Here is a 14,456-nt window from a genome sequence, read left to right as displayed (position 1 = left end):
AGATGTTGTCTAGAGGGGCGGGGTAATAAGTCTAATAATAAATAAAATAAACCCTGACCACCTTGCATGTTAGGCTCAATGGCCTGTATCTATGCCTCATTCCCATGTTGCAGAAACACCTCTTTTAAAGCTGTGTAAAACAGAAGAGGTTCCTGTTCTTGTTAAAGAATTAGGCAAAAAAGAGTGATGGTATTTGAAATCATAGTTGCAATCTCTTTCTTCCTGTCTCTGTTTGTGAGAGAGTGGTTAACAGGGGGAGGAAGAATCATATTAAAAAACAGAGTGAGAAATAAAAATAAAAATCTGCTCTGATTCAGTAAAATACAATATTTTTCGCTCCATAAGACGCACCTGGCCGTAAGACGCACCTAATTTTTAAACACCAAAAATTAAATAAAAATAAAAATAAATAAACAGAGCAAGTCCCACGCTAGGACTGCAAAAAAAAAAAATCACCAAAAACAAAGCAACATAGAAACATACCCCCAGCTCAAACCTACAATAAACAGAGCAAGTCCCACATTGGGACTGCAAAAAAAAAAAAAAAAAAAAAAAAAAAAAAAAAAAAAAAAAAAAACCAAGCAACATGGAAACATACCCCCCAGCCCAAACCTACCCTCCAAAACCCACCCAGAATATTTTTTAAAAAGTAAAAAAGCAGCACCCAATTTTTAAATACCAAAAAATAAAGTACAAATAAATAAACAGAGCAAGTCCCATGCTGGGACTGCAAAAAAAAAAAAATCACCAAAAAACAAAGCAACAAAGAAACATACCCCCAGCCCAAATCTACCCTCCAAACCCCCCCCAGTACATTTTTTAAAAAAGTAAAAAGCAGCACCTTACCGGTCCAAAGCCTCCTGGAGGCCTCAGAAGCCAGCGATAGCGGCCTGGGGGGGACCCCCACGGGGCCTTCTGAGGCCTCCGGAGGCCTCAGAAGCCAGCAATGGTGATGTGGGGGACCCCCATGGGGCCTTCTGAGGCATCCGGAGGCCTCAGAAGCCAGTGGTGGTGGCGTGGGTGGAAGACAGTATTCGCTCCATAAGACGCACACACTTTCCCCCCACGTTTTTTGGTGGAAAAGTGCATCTTATGGTGCGAAAAGTACGGTAACTGTTGCATGTCTTCCAGGCTTCTTTATTTTACTTTCAGTACAGTTTCTCACATCTTCCTTTGGCCTATCATCTCTTCTGGGCAAGATAGATTTCTTCTGTCCAGACACTGGTTGTAATTGTCAGTCTGTAGGAAGAGGACCCAAGTCTCCCCAACAGGGAGACTTCATTTTCAGAGGAAGGGCTTTGGAGAAGAGTGGGGGCTCTTCGAGTGTTTCAAGATTTTTCCGGTGAACTGAAGATTCCCCTTCCCTGATCTGAACCAATAAATGGGATGCCTAAATAAATTTGGGGTAGGGAGTGGAGGGTGAAATAAAGAGTGAGGGGCTTGTGGGGTTGACCTGACAAATTGTCTGTTTGCATGGCAAGACTGCTTAAGAGTAGAGTGTCTTGAGAATAGTCCCGTCCTGGGGAAACAGTATGCTGAAGTGCTTGCAGCTGAGCCTGGAGATGGGGTGGTGAGGCGCGTGCAGCGTAACTGCAAAAATACAGCTCCAGGTTGAAGGAGTTTCTGGAAACATTGCATTTGGCTGGTGACTTTTATCAGCTGGTCCTAGATTTCTTGGTTCTTGTTCTGGCTGATCTTGGTGACTGAATTTGTGTTTGACTGTGTTCTAGTCTATGATACAGCAACTCTATTCAGAGTACTGCTACAGTAGTAGCAAAGGATGGATTAACAGATCAAATATTCCTAGACCAAGGGATGAGACAGGGATGTCCCCTTTCCCCAGTATTATTTGCCCTAGTTACTGAGATTGATTGATTGATTACTTTGATTTATATACTGGCCCATTAGTGCTGAAGCGCTATTTTGGGCAGTTTACAGACAGTTAAAACAAACTGATGTTGTTGTTTAGTTGTTTCATAGTGTCCGACTCTTTGTGACCCCATGGACCAGAGCACACCAGGCCCTCCTGTCTTCCATTGCCTCCTGGAGTTGGGTCAAATTCATGTTGTTAGCTTCGATGACACTGTCCAACAATCTCATCCTCTGTCATCCCCTTCTCTTGCCCTCACACTATCCCAACAACTCTGTCTTTTCCAAGGAGTCTTCTCTTCTCATGAGATGGCCAAAGTACTGGAGCCTCAGCTTCACGGTCTATCCTTTCAGTGAGCACTCAGGGCTGATTTCCTTCAGAATGGATAGGTTTGTTCTCCTTGCAGTCCAGGGGACTCTCAAGAGCCTCCTCCAGCACCACAATTCAAAGGCATCAATTCTTCGGTGGTCAGCCTTCTTTGTGGTCCAGCTCTCACTTCCATACATCGCTACTGGAAAAACCATAGCTTTGACTATGCGGACCATTGTCAGCAAGGTGATGTCTCTGCTTTTTAAGATGCTGTCTAGGTTTGCCATCGCTTTCTTCCCCAGAAGCAGGCGTCTTCTAATTTCATGGCTGTTGTCACCATCTGCAGTGATCATGGAGCCCAAGAAAGTCAAATCTGTCACTCACTGGAACTTGACACACTGGAACAAAGTATGCCAGGTCAAGGTTGAATTGTGATCTTGTCTACATATATATGCAGCAGAATGAAATAGAAGAAAATGTTCTATTCTCTGCTCCAAACTGCATACTGCTGTGATGGAGTACTTAAAAATGAATTTTGTGCAAGTAGAAAAGTGGCACAGCTTAAATTAGAATTTTAGGAGATACAGAAAGATGCCTTATTCCAGGTATCTGTCCAGTTGATCCTAAATTTTAAACATCAGTATAGTGTTATTGAACGTGAGGGATAAATTTGGGCTTATATTCTGGGTCTTGGGCACACCGTTGCTTACCTGCCTCCCTAATTGACAGACAGAGGAGGTCTGTGACTTGGTGCTGCAGACCCAGTGGCTGAGAGAATTATTGCCTAGTCCAAGAATATCTACTCTGACTGACAGCAGTTCCCCAGAGTTTCAGGCCCAGATCTTTCACTATTAACTGGAAATGCTTTCTGCTGAGTCATTATTATTTAAATGTCTTCCCCCCATCTAAATATGGTGAGGATTTAAAAATAGCATTCTCCATCCACAGTCAAAACTGAAGCAGTTCCATCTTTCATTCTCTTTCTTGTCAATCTGTTCTCTGTATAACACACAACTGTAGATTCATAGACTGTACTGTCTCACCCTTCAGGCACATCAGAAAGAGGGCTGCTGCAAACCTTCCTTTTTTGTTATTTTGTGTTCAGAAGTATCTCCACAATGCAGTCTGAGGTGATGCAGCCCAGAATGCCAAAGCTTTATTTTCCTTGCTGCTCCAGCTAACACAAAGGCATACAGCTGAATGTGGGTGTCTAGTGGGTTCAGCCTCAAATTTGTGGCAGTTGCATGTTTGAAAGGTGGCTTATACACATGGCACATTTTTATCTGAACAATGCTGGCATGTAGGGAAGCCATCTCTTGCCATCTTACTTTGTAATATATTTCATCCTTCAGTGATATCTTAAGGTAAATTCAGTGTCTACGTGTTCCTAGGGCCCACTTCTCAGACATGTGTGTTCCCTCCCCTACCTTCCTTCTTAATGCATGCACAAGAATATCAAAGCCTTCTGCTTTGAAAAAAAACACACAATCCCCTATGATTTAATTCTGTTGTTATTAGTAGGTGTTAACTGCGAAGAAGATAGGAAGAAGAACCATTCTAGGTCACTCCTGAGAGCCTGTCTAGACTGTTGTTCTGTTCATGCATTGGCCAAGGCCACCAGTAGCTAAGAGAGTGGGGCCCTTTTGCCCGTGTTTGCCAAAAGGCTGCATAATTAGTGTGGTGCCAGCTAGGGATCCAAGAGGTTAGCAAGCACATCTTTCCTTGAACTGGTGTCCTCCAGATTAGTGGTCCCCAACCTTTTTGGGGCCGCGGACCAGCTGGGGGGGAGCGAGCTCCATGCACTGGGGGTACAGGCATGTCACGCTCACACAATGTATGTGCCGTGTCACGCTCACACACATGCACGCAAGCGCAGCACGCCCCTGTGCAAGCGGTGACACACCCACCGCAGGTGCAATGCACCCCTCACGTGAGCATGACATGCCCAGCATGGGCACAACACTCCCCACCGCAGGTGTGCTGGGGGGGGGGAGCGGAGATCCATATCTGTGGCCCAGTTCTGGCAAGCCCATGACCGGCACCGGGCTGCGGACCAGGGGTTGACGACCCCTGCTCCAGATGATTTGGTCTTCAGCTGTCATTAGCCTCAGCTAGTATGGCAAGTTGTCAGGAGAACTGGGAATTGTAGCCTTTCACACTGGAGGGTACTGGTTTGGAGAAGTCAGATTTAGCAGTAAAAGACTGCCCATACACTTGGTTTGATGAGGGTAGATTATATTAGGGCCATGGAAAGGTTTTATTAGCACTAATGGGAGCTAATTGCTTTGAGAGACTAGGTAATACTATATGTTGTCTCTCCCATTAGTGCCTGTCCTCCACTGTCCTCTTGTGACCTTTCCTTGTTTTCCCCTCCCTTCACATTTCAACACAGCTCTTAACTCTCTGCCAGCTCCTGCTGACGCAGGCTTAGTCAGCCTCTCAGTACAGAGGGCATGCTTCTTTACTTGTAAAGTGGGCTATTTGGTGGCTCCCAGAACCACCCCCATGTCATTTTCATTGTTGGGGTAAGAATCAAATGCTCAGAGCATCACTCAAAAACAAAAGAAAAAATAAAGAAGACTAAAATGTTGTGGCACCTTAAAGACTAAGTGCTATATTTTAATGTGAGCTTTCATGGACAAGTCCACTTTCTCAGACCAGAACGTTGTTATTGTTGTTGTTACGAGCTGTTAAATCCAACTTATAATGGTCCTATGAATGAGTGATCTCCAAAATGCCCTGTCCTCAGCCGTCCTGCTCAGCTCTTGTAAATTCTGGTCTATAACTTCCTCTAGAGCAGGGGTGTCAAACTCAAATTCATCGGGGGCCGCATCAGCAGTTTGGTCCCCATCAAAGGGCCGGTTGTATCTGTACTGATGGCCTTGCAAGGACCCCATCCGGCTTGGTGGGAAAAGGAAGGAAGAGAATATGTGTGTGTGTGTGTGTGTGTGTGTGTGTGTGTGTGTGTGTGTGTGTGTGTGTGTGTGTGTGTGTGTGTGTGTGTGTGTGTGTGTGTGTGTGTGTGTGTGTGTGTGTGTGTGTGTGTGTGTGTGTGTGTGTGTGAGAAGGAAGAGAAAGTGCCGGGGTCTGTGTGTGAGAGAGAGAGAAAGAGAGAGAGAGAGAGACAGAGAGAGTTACAGGAAGGAAGAGAACGCGTATGTGTGTGTGAAGGAAGGGAAAGTGCCGGGGTCTCTCTCTCTGTGTGTGTGTGTGTGTGTGTGTGTGTGTGTGTGTGTGTGTGTGAGAGAGAGAGAGAGAGAGAGAGAGAGAGAGATATTCCCACCCCACTTCCCTTCAACCTCCCTGCGGGGGCGGAAAAGCTGCTGCCAAGGAATGTCGCCCGCTGGCCCCTCACAGAAATCAGGCCTTTTTCGAGCAAGAGAGAGAACAGAACAGCCGGGAAGGGAAGGGAAGGGAAGCGAGCAACCAGCCAGCCCTCCCGCCCTCCCTCCCTTCTCTCCGCGGCTGGGTCCCAGGCGGCCGCCCTTACCTACCTAAGGGTAACGTCGGAGGCGGCCGTTCGACCTGGCTGTTGTGCTGCAGGGCCGGCGCATCGCTCTGCGTTCCCTCTTCTCTCCCTCTCCTCAGGGCCGCGCTGGCCGCTGCCTCCCGCGTCCCCCCAGCATCTCCTCCCTCCGCCTCGGAGCCAGGCCAGGTACTCCCACCGCTCCCCTTCCCTTCCCCTCGGGGGCGACAGAGGCAGCGCGGAGGCCCCTCCTCGCGCGGCCTTGGGAACGGCTCTCGCCTCAGGCCGAGAGCGAGCGAGGAACAGGCACGGGAGGGAGGGAGGGGGAGCGGGGGCGGAGGGAGAGGAAAGGAGTGACAGCGCCACAGCCAATCGGAAGGAGGACGTAGCCTTGTTAACTTGAGCCATTTTTTCAATGAATTTACTCCGTGCAGGCACGGAGTAAATTCATTGGAAAAAAAAGGGGGGAGGCTGCAAGGCTGGCGGCGGCTCCGCGGGCCATCAGACGAGGTCTGGCGGACCGGATTTGGCCCGCGGGCCTTGTTTTTGACACCTGTGCTCTAGAGGATCAGTTCATTTTGTCTTTTGTCTTCTGCTTTTCCTGATGCCCTCCACCTTTCCCAGCATTATGGTATTTTTCAGAGAATTCCTGCCTTATTATGTCCGAAATGATAGCTTCGGTTTCAAACTTTTTGCCTCCAGAGACAGGTCAGGCTTGATTTGATATAGGACCCACTGGTTCATCTTTCTGACAGTCCATGGTATCCACAGAGCTCTCCTCCAGCACCACATTTCAAACAAATCATTGCTTTTCCTGTCAGGCTTCTTAACTTTCCAACTTCTGCACCCGTACAGGGTGATCAACAGTATAAAGTGTGGATGATCTTGGTCTTAGTCTCCAGTGATACGTCCTTATATCACTAGGTTCCCACAGTATTTCAAGTAAGTTGGGGAATGCTGCTGATAACCAGGACACTGAGTGTTGTTTTCACGTACCACTGGGTTGTAGCACGTTGGATCTTTAGGTTTGGAGAAGGGTTGATAATGTAGGGAAGGAATTGTATTGACTACAACCTATATAAAACTTTTAAGAACAGTCTAGTATGTGGCAGCTCAGAACTTTATGGCCCAGGAAACCTCCAAACTATTTGTTTATTTATTTATTAAAATATTTTTATCCCACCTTTCTCCTTAAAAAGAACCCAAGGTGGCTTACAGCCTAGCACAGAATTTCATCTTCAGTTTGAAGAGGGTAAGTTAGGGATTCAGAAAAGCATACTGTTTAGAAGTGCTTTTTTGTTGTGTTTCATGGGCCAAGTGCACATGGAAAAGAATTAATTGCAGCCTTATTTTACTTACAGCCCTTGTTGTTTGCAGTACAATTTTGATTCATGATTCTTGTGGGGTCCCAGTTACACAGGCATCTTGGTTCAAATTTGTTTGATCATTTTGGAGATCAAACAAGCCAACCCTAGTCTGGTCTAGGGGTGGGGGTGGGGGGGACAGTTGCTCCTGTCTTTCCTCCCTTGTTCCCAGGAGCTGTCTGGTAATAGATGGTTTTGGAAAGAGATTTTGGAGAGAGAAAGCCTTGAATATATACAGGTGGATGGAGAGAAAGTCCAACATGAAAGAAAAAGAGGGTAGGGAGAGGCCACCAAGTTACAGATGGGAATAACAGGTTTCTAACCTAGGCAAAGCTGAGTGCTCTTTGTTGTCTTCAGTTAAAAGAAGGACTGCTGCCTGAGACTTTGGAAATCTACCACCAGTCCGTGGAAAATATTGTACCAGCCAGTATGGCACAGAGCCTAGCCCACATATTGTTGGGCCAGTTTTGTAAATCTGTGGGAGATGTAATTCTGTTCTGCACTCAGCTGCCTGTCTTTTCACCTCATTCTGCCAGATTTGTAGTCTGTAGGATTCCATTATTTGTACTGAGGTACAGGGCAATTTGTAAGTGTCAGTTCTCAAAAAGGAGAAGAGAAAGTGTGGCTGTAGAACATTTAATACCCAGACAGCTGTCCGTCTTGGTCTTGGTCTTGGTCTCTCTCTCTCTCTCTCTCTCTCTCTCTCTCTCTCCATATGGGAGCTGGCTTATGTGCTGAGTTGAGTTCACTTGGGAGTTCACATGGGAGCTGCTTTCTGCAACTCGTACATTGAATTAGCCAGCTGAAGGCGGTGGGGGAGAATTTAAAGGGGGTGTGTGTTTTCTTCCAGAACATTCTCCCTACTCCTTGCCTTTTTCCTCTAAGCAAGGCAAATGAGTCAGCACTGAGGCCAGTCTGAAATAGAACAGATGTCAAAGAACTTGGATGTCAGATCCTTGGCAGTTTGTTGACTGAAGAGTTCCCAAAAGGTTTGTGCCGGTCTTTGCCAATCTTCCCAGCCTCTGCCAGGGCAAGTATTTTCACCATTTAACTTTGAGTCTAGTTGCAGTGTGCCCCTTTTTAAACAAAATACAAATAGAAAGTGCAAAAACCAAGGTGGCTGTGTGGCTCTGTGGAAACCAAAACCAAACCAAAATCCATAGGCAGGCAGTGGCTGTATTAGGACCAACTAAAATACCACAGAAGTGTGCAGTTCTTTCAAGATCTTCTGAATGCTTTGATTAACTAGGTAGTAGAAAGGGGGGGGGGAGGCATCAAGGAGGTCAGAACAGATGTTGTAGGCAGATGTTGTAAGTGTTGGTACGTGAATAAGTATCAGCCTTCCTGAAATTGCATTCAGGGTTTACAGTTGATTCCATGAGGATATACAGGGCCTCTGCTAGAGACTGCTCCTCAAAATACTCATACATTATAATTCTCATAATAATGTCTTTTTCTCTCTGCTAATTTTCAGTTTTTAAAAAACCCACAACATGGCTCATAGCATTTTTAAAAATCAAATCAAATTAAAAATTGGTATACCTTTTCTCAGACTTTAGTAGTGCACAAAAATTTATGTTGCTTTTCCAGAGCCTTAACATTTGCAAAGTGGGATTTCTTGTTTGAATGATATGTAAGGCTATGTAATGTTTTATGGTTGTATAGAAGAGGCCTAGAGATAGATTCATAGAATCATGAAGTTGGAAGGGGCCTATAAGGGCATCGAGTCCAACCTCCTGCTCAGTGCAGAAATACAAATCAACAGGAAGTACAGTTTGCAAACATCTCAGTTTACGTAATTTTCGGTTTACGAACCAAAATCCATAAGAAATAAAGCCTTGGTTTATGTTATTTTCTTTTCTTTTTTTCGCACTACGAAAGGGTTTTCCCAGGGCGCATTGCCCCTTTTGTAGCGCAATTGGAGTTTTGATTTGTGAAATTTCTCTACTACGTAACATCGTGTAGAAGGGATCCATTTTGCAAACCGAGGTACTACTGTATGCAAGAGAAAATATAGATAATAGTAATTTTATCTCACCTGAAAGGAAGCTACTCTGTGTGCATGGGAAGGGCTTGCAATGTGAGTAGAAAAAGCTGGATAAATTTCTTTAATTAATCATTGATATCAAAGAAATTGAACATGGCCCCATTCATGTTGAATGAGAGTTTTTTAAACACACCAGGTTGTCCTACTGATATTAAAAACCATGGCATTCACAGAGAAAAATGGCATTCATTTATGCATCAAACACCATGAATTGTTTTGCTGGATTGGACAAGGTTAATCAAGAATGATAGCCAGAGGACACTGATCTACTACAATACTGAGGATCAGTAGTAATCGACCGCATCAATGAGCCAGATATATTTTGTGAACACACCTGAGCATATGCAGAATATTTTTATGTGGCATCCTCTGTTCCTGTCTATTCTACCCACAAACTCAAGAGAGGTCTCCAAATATGCTTGCCTTGGTAACCAAAATCTTGATTTAGGCAGCCAAAATGTAGGGTGTACATAGTCTGCTTACTAGGAGTAGCCATACAATTGTGCATTGCTGTCCTGTTGGCATTTTATTAGCATCTTCAGTTACCAGATGCTGTTGCTGTGTCATTCAGCCCTGCCTCTCCCTGCATAATCCAGTTTGCTTGAGCAGTTGCATTTTTTAACACACACACACACACCCTTTTACTTGCCTAAGAAATCCAACATCAGAATATGTGATGGAGACCAGAGTTAAAGCTTTCATGCTGGCTCTCATGACACAAAGCCAAGAAACGGAAGTGAAGGCAGTTGCACAACACTGCTGATCACCTGAAGGTCTCTTCCTTTCCAGCTTCCTGGTTTTACAGCATCTGAGCCAACATGGGACTTTTAATTCTGGTTATAGACTGGTAGACTTCCTTTTTTTTAAAAAAATGTCTTGTCAAGTCAATTTCGATCAGTGGTGCCTCTTCTTAGTGTTTTCTAGGCATAAAATACTGAGAAGTCGTGGACCAGTCCCTCCCTTGGATGGTGCTCAGGGGCCATGCAGTTTGTTCTACGTGGTGCGAGTGGCAGGGCATGTAGTCTCCTCAGCCACACATGCGCCAGGTGATCTCCCCTGTCCCTGGGGAACACAATACACAATGAGGATTGAAAGTCATGGCTTGGCAGACAGCACTGAGACTCACTATCAGTATCAATATCAGTGAACATTCTATGAAGTCATCCTCATTCTGTACAAAAAAAAATCTCTGTGCCTCTTGCCTGACTGAACAAAGTGAAGAAAGAAAGAGCAGCGGTGTTTCCCTCTTTTTCTTGTGTTCAGTTGTGGAGAGGGGAGTTTGGAAGGGAGAGCTAACAAATTCTTCATGTTAATTCCTCATAATTTCCAGAAGGAGGAGGAGGGGCTAGACAGTCCATAACTGTTGCATGGGACTGTCTAGCCAATCAAATGAGAGTCCCCTGAAGGCCGCCTGCCTTCCAAAAGCTAATTCTGTTAATTGCTCCTGTCCTAATGCATTTTGCATCTTTGTCTTTTAGCTTGAAGCTGACAAGTTGGATCTTCCTGTAAATTCTGCTCCACTTAGTCCCGCTCCCAGTCCAAATCCAAATCCAGACTCGGCCATCATCCCTGTGGACCCCTCACCCTTAGAGAAGAACAAGTGCTTCTTTGCGGATGAGTCGGAACCTCTTCTGCGCTGTGATTCCACGTCCAGTGGCTCTTCTGCTCTTAGCCGAACAGGCTCCTTTATTACCAAAGGTATGATTTTGCCAATGGGCAACCAGTTGTTCTTAGAGCTACTTCTATTCTATTGAAAGAGGAACAGCAAGATTGTATTAGGAATACAAAATGGAGGTCCACTCTGTTTTTTTCAAAAAAAGACAGGTTACTTAGGGAAGATGACTGGATAGTTGTTCTCCCCTTAGTTACAGAGAAATTTCTGTGTGGGTCTCCTTGGTCTAACATGTTAAATGCCGTACCATACCAGGCCTTTCTCACTTAGGCTCATTTTCAGGAAAATGATTGGTGGGAGAGACTTTTTGGCACTCAACATGTGCCATGCATATAATGTCCTTGCAATGGAAGGCGTTGAGATCATATCATCTTTGGGCACATGACTTGCCTGCTATTTTCTATCTGGACCTGTATTAGTCGCAGCTCAAGCAGTAAGAATGGTGACTTGTGGTTGTGTCATATGACATGGACATTGGCCGACCACTTGTCATAGAACCCCTGCAATATAATTTGTTAGGAAACATAATGCTCAATAGGAAAGATACAGCTGTTCATCGGTGGTCTTACAAATGGACCCTTCATTCCTGAGGAATATGTATAGATGACCCAGGCACTCACTTCCTCTTTAAAGTGTCTTAATGGAATTTCCCCCTTTTCCAGAACCCCTTACATCCAGCTCTTAAGTGGATGATTTCCCCAGGTCAGTTTTTCCATTCAGTGACTGATTTGTGATAGTCATTGCTGAAAGAGATGGTCCAGTGATATAAGGAGTGGAACATCATGTAGGTGTTCTCCAGGTGGCACCTTGTGAACAGGAAATTCTGCCCATACAGAAATGACAACTTACAAAAGCTACAACTAGCATTTATGTAGCTATACTTATGTGACATTACGATGCTTTGAGTGATCTGCTGTATGAATAGTTTTGTAACCATAGCAGTGGATGTAACATTTAGACTGGTTCTGCTGGCCAGGATTAGGTATTACATTGGGATCCGTGTCCCACTGGTGATTTCCGCTTCCTCCTACCAGGGCGTCCCTTATCTTGTATGATAGCACAAGAACATCCCTTATTTTGTGTGACATTACCTGACCTCCCATCTGAATCTGCCCATCATATTGAGTTCCCTTACCTCCATGGTGTGCCATTTGGTAACAGAATGGGGACATCCATTACATTATGGCAGGATTTAAATGGGGTGTTAATGGATGAAATGGGTAGACTTGCCACAAGAAGTGGATGATCTGAATGAGTGTAATCCATAGTCTAGTTCTCCATTGAAACTTTAGTTTGAAAAATCTCAAAAATTATGAAGAATGTCAGACCGTTTCAAGTCTTCAATTAACAGGAAAATACCTTCCTTTTTCAGAAAAGAAAGACACAGTGCTGCGCCAGGTTCGCCTGGACCCATGTGATCTGCAGCCCATCTTTGATGACATGCTTCACATTCTGAACCCAGAGGAGCTGCATGCGATTGAAGAGATTCCACAAGCAGAGGATAAGCTGGATAGACTTTTTGAAATTGCTGGCATCAAAAGCCAGGAAGCAAGCCAAACACTCCTGGATTCAGTCTATAGCCACCTACCTGACCTACTTTAGACCATGGTCACCAAATGTACTCATCACTCATGCTCTGGCTGCTGCTTGTACTAGCTTGGCACTTGGTAAAAATAAGGCACAGGCTGGATATTTTGTAGAACTTGTAGCCAGTATTTCCTTCTAGGTTTGACTTTTTTTTTAAAGGGGAGGGGGCAATTTTCAAGCCTTGGCACCCTTTCTTGTTCATCATTCGAATTAAATGATCCTCTTCTCTTCATTTCAACATTTCAATTTCTAATTTAGATCTTTCACTTTAAATGCCTAAAAAACAGATCTTCTGTTCGACTTTTACATGGTGAGTTTGGATTTGTACTTAAATGTTAATTCAGATTGATCAGATCAATTTTGTGTTGTTGTTTTTAACTTCAACTTGACAGCCCCCTGACCCGCCTTTCAGGTATTTTAAAAATTTATATTCTCCATTATGTGTTGTGAGTACGATCAGCTTTTTCTGAAGAGGATGTTGAAAAACAACTACTGCTGAATGATTCACATTTATTGACATTTTAGTAGCACAGCTATTTATTGTATGATTCCCCCCGGACAAAGCAAAGAGTGGTTGGTGACTTGTGCTGCTCTACAGCTATAAAGCAGAGGCATTTTAAGTGTAATTTCTCCAGCCTTCAAGACAATAAGACGTTTTGGCCTACAGCTGAATGTAATTCTGTATACTCAACACAAGGGGAGTATTTTGCCTTGCCATTTTAGGATCTCAGCAAGCTTGGTAATTTTGGTCAGTTTGGAGTAGCACCTGGAGCTGGACTCTGGAAAGTGAACCAAAACCCTGGTGGTGCCACGTTTCTCGTTCTATAAGATTGACTGATCCTATGCTTCAACATTGTCTTTGTGTGTGCGTGAGTGTGTGTGTGTGTGTGGATTTTTATACTAATGTGGTCAATAGATATATTTCGGAGACCTCACTTAGTCTTAGCATTTCCTTCCTCCAAACACACTTCACTTTTTATTAAAATGCTGCATTATAAGAAACCTGCCTCTATTATATTTGCAACTACAATGCTCCAGGAATACACCAGTCTACATTAATGCTTATTTTGGAGATGATACTGGAAGGTGGCATGTTCTGCCTTCGATTGCCGGGGGCCAAGGGGGTGGGGTATAACTTTGGAAAAACTTGCCTTCTAATATACTAATTTATTAATAAATAATAGATGTTTGCTATGTGATAATGTGTCTGGGTCTTAACCTCCGTCATTTGCTGAATCCATTGAAAACAGTTCTAGTTAAAATAGGCTGGAACGAGTGTTCTGTTGGTTTCGAGTTATCAAACTTTATGAGGTGGCTTTGAACCAGTACAGAATGAGCACAAAATTATAGGAGTCACAAAGATAAGAACTGTCTTGTGTGCCTCTACCTGCCCTCCCAAAAAATGGCACCTTAAAATAATGAAGGTTGCTATTTAATGTGAAGGTTGCTATTCAAAGAGCGAGGAAGTCATGTTGAGTACATTGCAGCTCATTCATGATGTATATTTTAGATCCTTTTAGACACACTGCTGCCATGCCTAAATGACATTCTGTAAGTGCTTACCTTGAGATCAAGTACTGCTTTTGAAAAATGATTTAAGCATGGATGTTTAAAAAACAGTTTCCACAACCTTTAGCTCAGATACCCTTTTAAAAAAATACTTGCCAAGCCTTAACGAGTTGATCCTGGCCATCTACAATTGTAGAGTGTCCAAGAGTAGGTCAGCAGTAACTCCATCCTGACATTGTAGGGCTCTTGAGTGTTCTAAGTTTTAATGCCTTGTAAGATGGGTTCCTTCTCCCTTTGTTTCCAGCTCTTGAAACGATATCACTGATATTTCTAGAAACATGGAGGTGGCAGATTTTAGGCACTGGAGGTGCTACTCTCTTTACCTAGTGAGCCATCATTTTCAGGTTGTTACATTACAGGATCATTGGAAAAATTAGGGTTGTGGAAAAACCATTGTATGCTTGTGTGCTGCTAGGAGGGAGTATGGAATTAAGTCATTGGGCAAGTTAGGTACTACATCCAGATAGTACATTGTGTCTAAATTCTAGGTAAAACTATTATTTTCCCCACTCTATCAAACCACTCTTTGCCCATTATACCTGTTTTTCTTGCCAACCAACCACCTCCATGGG

General features: G+C 44.0%; 1 protein-coding gene across 2 annotated transcripts in view; it reads left to right on the top strand.

Annotated features, from left to right (window-relative positions):
- TNFRSF21 (TNF receptor superfamily member 21) overlaps positions 1-13,517 on the top strand; it is a 37,135-nt gene extending 23,618 nt beyond the window's left edge. For both annotated transcript variants that reach the window (XM_073004539.2, XM_020777323.3), the window contains exons 5-6: positions 10,535-10,754; positions 12,101-13,517. In XM_073004539.2, the coding sequence (XP_072860640.2) occupies positions 10,535-10,754; positions 12,101-12,330 (450 nt within the window). In that variant the 3' untranslated portion in view covers positions 12,331-13,517. The remainder of the gene's footprint in view (positions 1-10,534; positions 10,755-12,100) is intronic.
- Positions 13,518-14,456: the final 939 nt, after the last annotated feature.

Source organism: Pogona vitticeps, chromosome 1 (assembly GCF_051106095.1).
Source record: "Pogona vitticeps strain Pit_001003342236 chromosome 1, PviZW2.1, whole genome shotgun sequence".
Lineage (NCBI taxonomy): Eukaryota > Metazoa > Chordata > Lepidosauria > Squamata > Agamidae > Pogona > Pogona vitticeps.
Note: the sequence above shows the minus strand (reverse complement) of the source record. Positions and strands in the feature narration are given on the sequence as shown.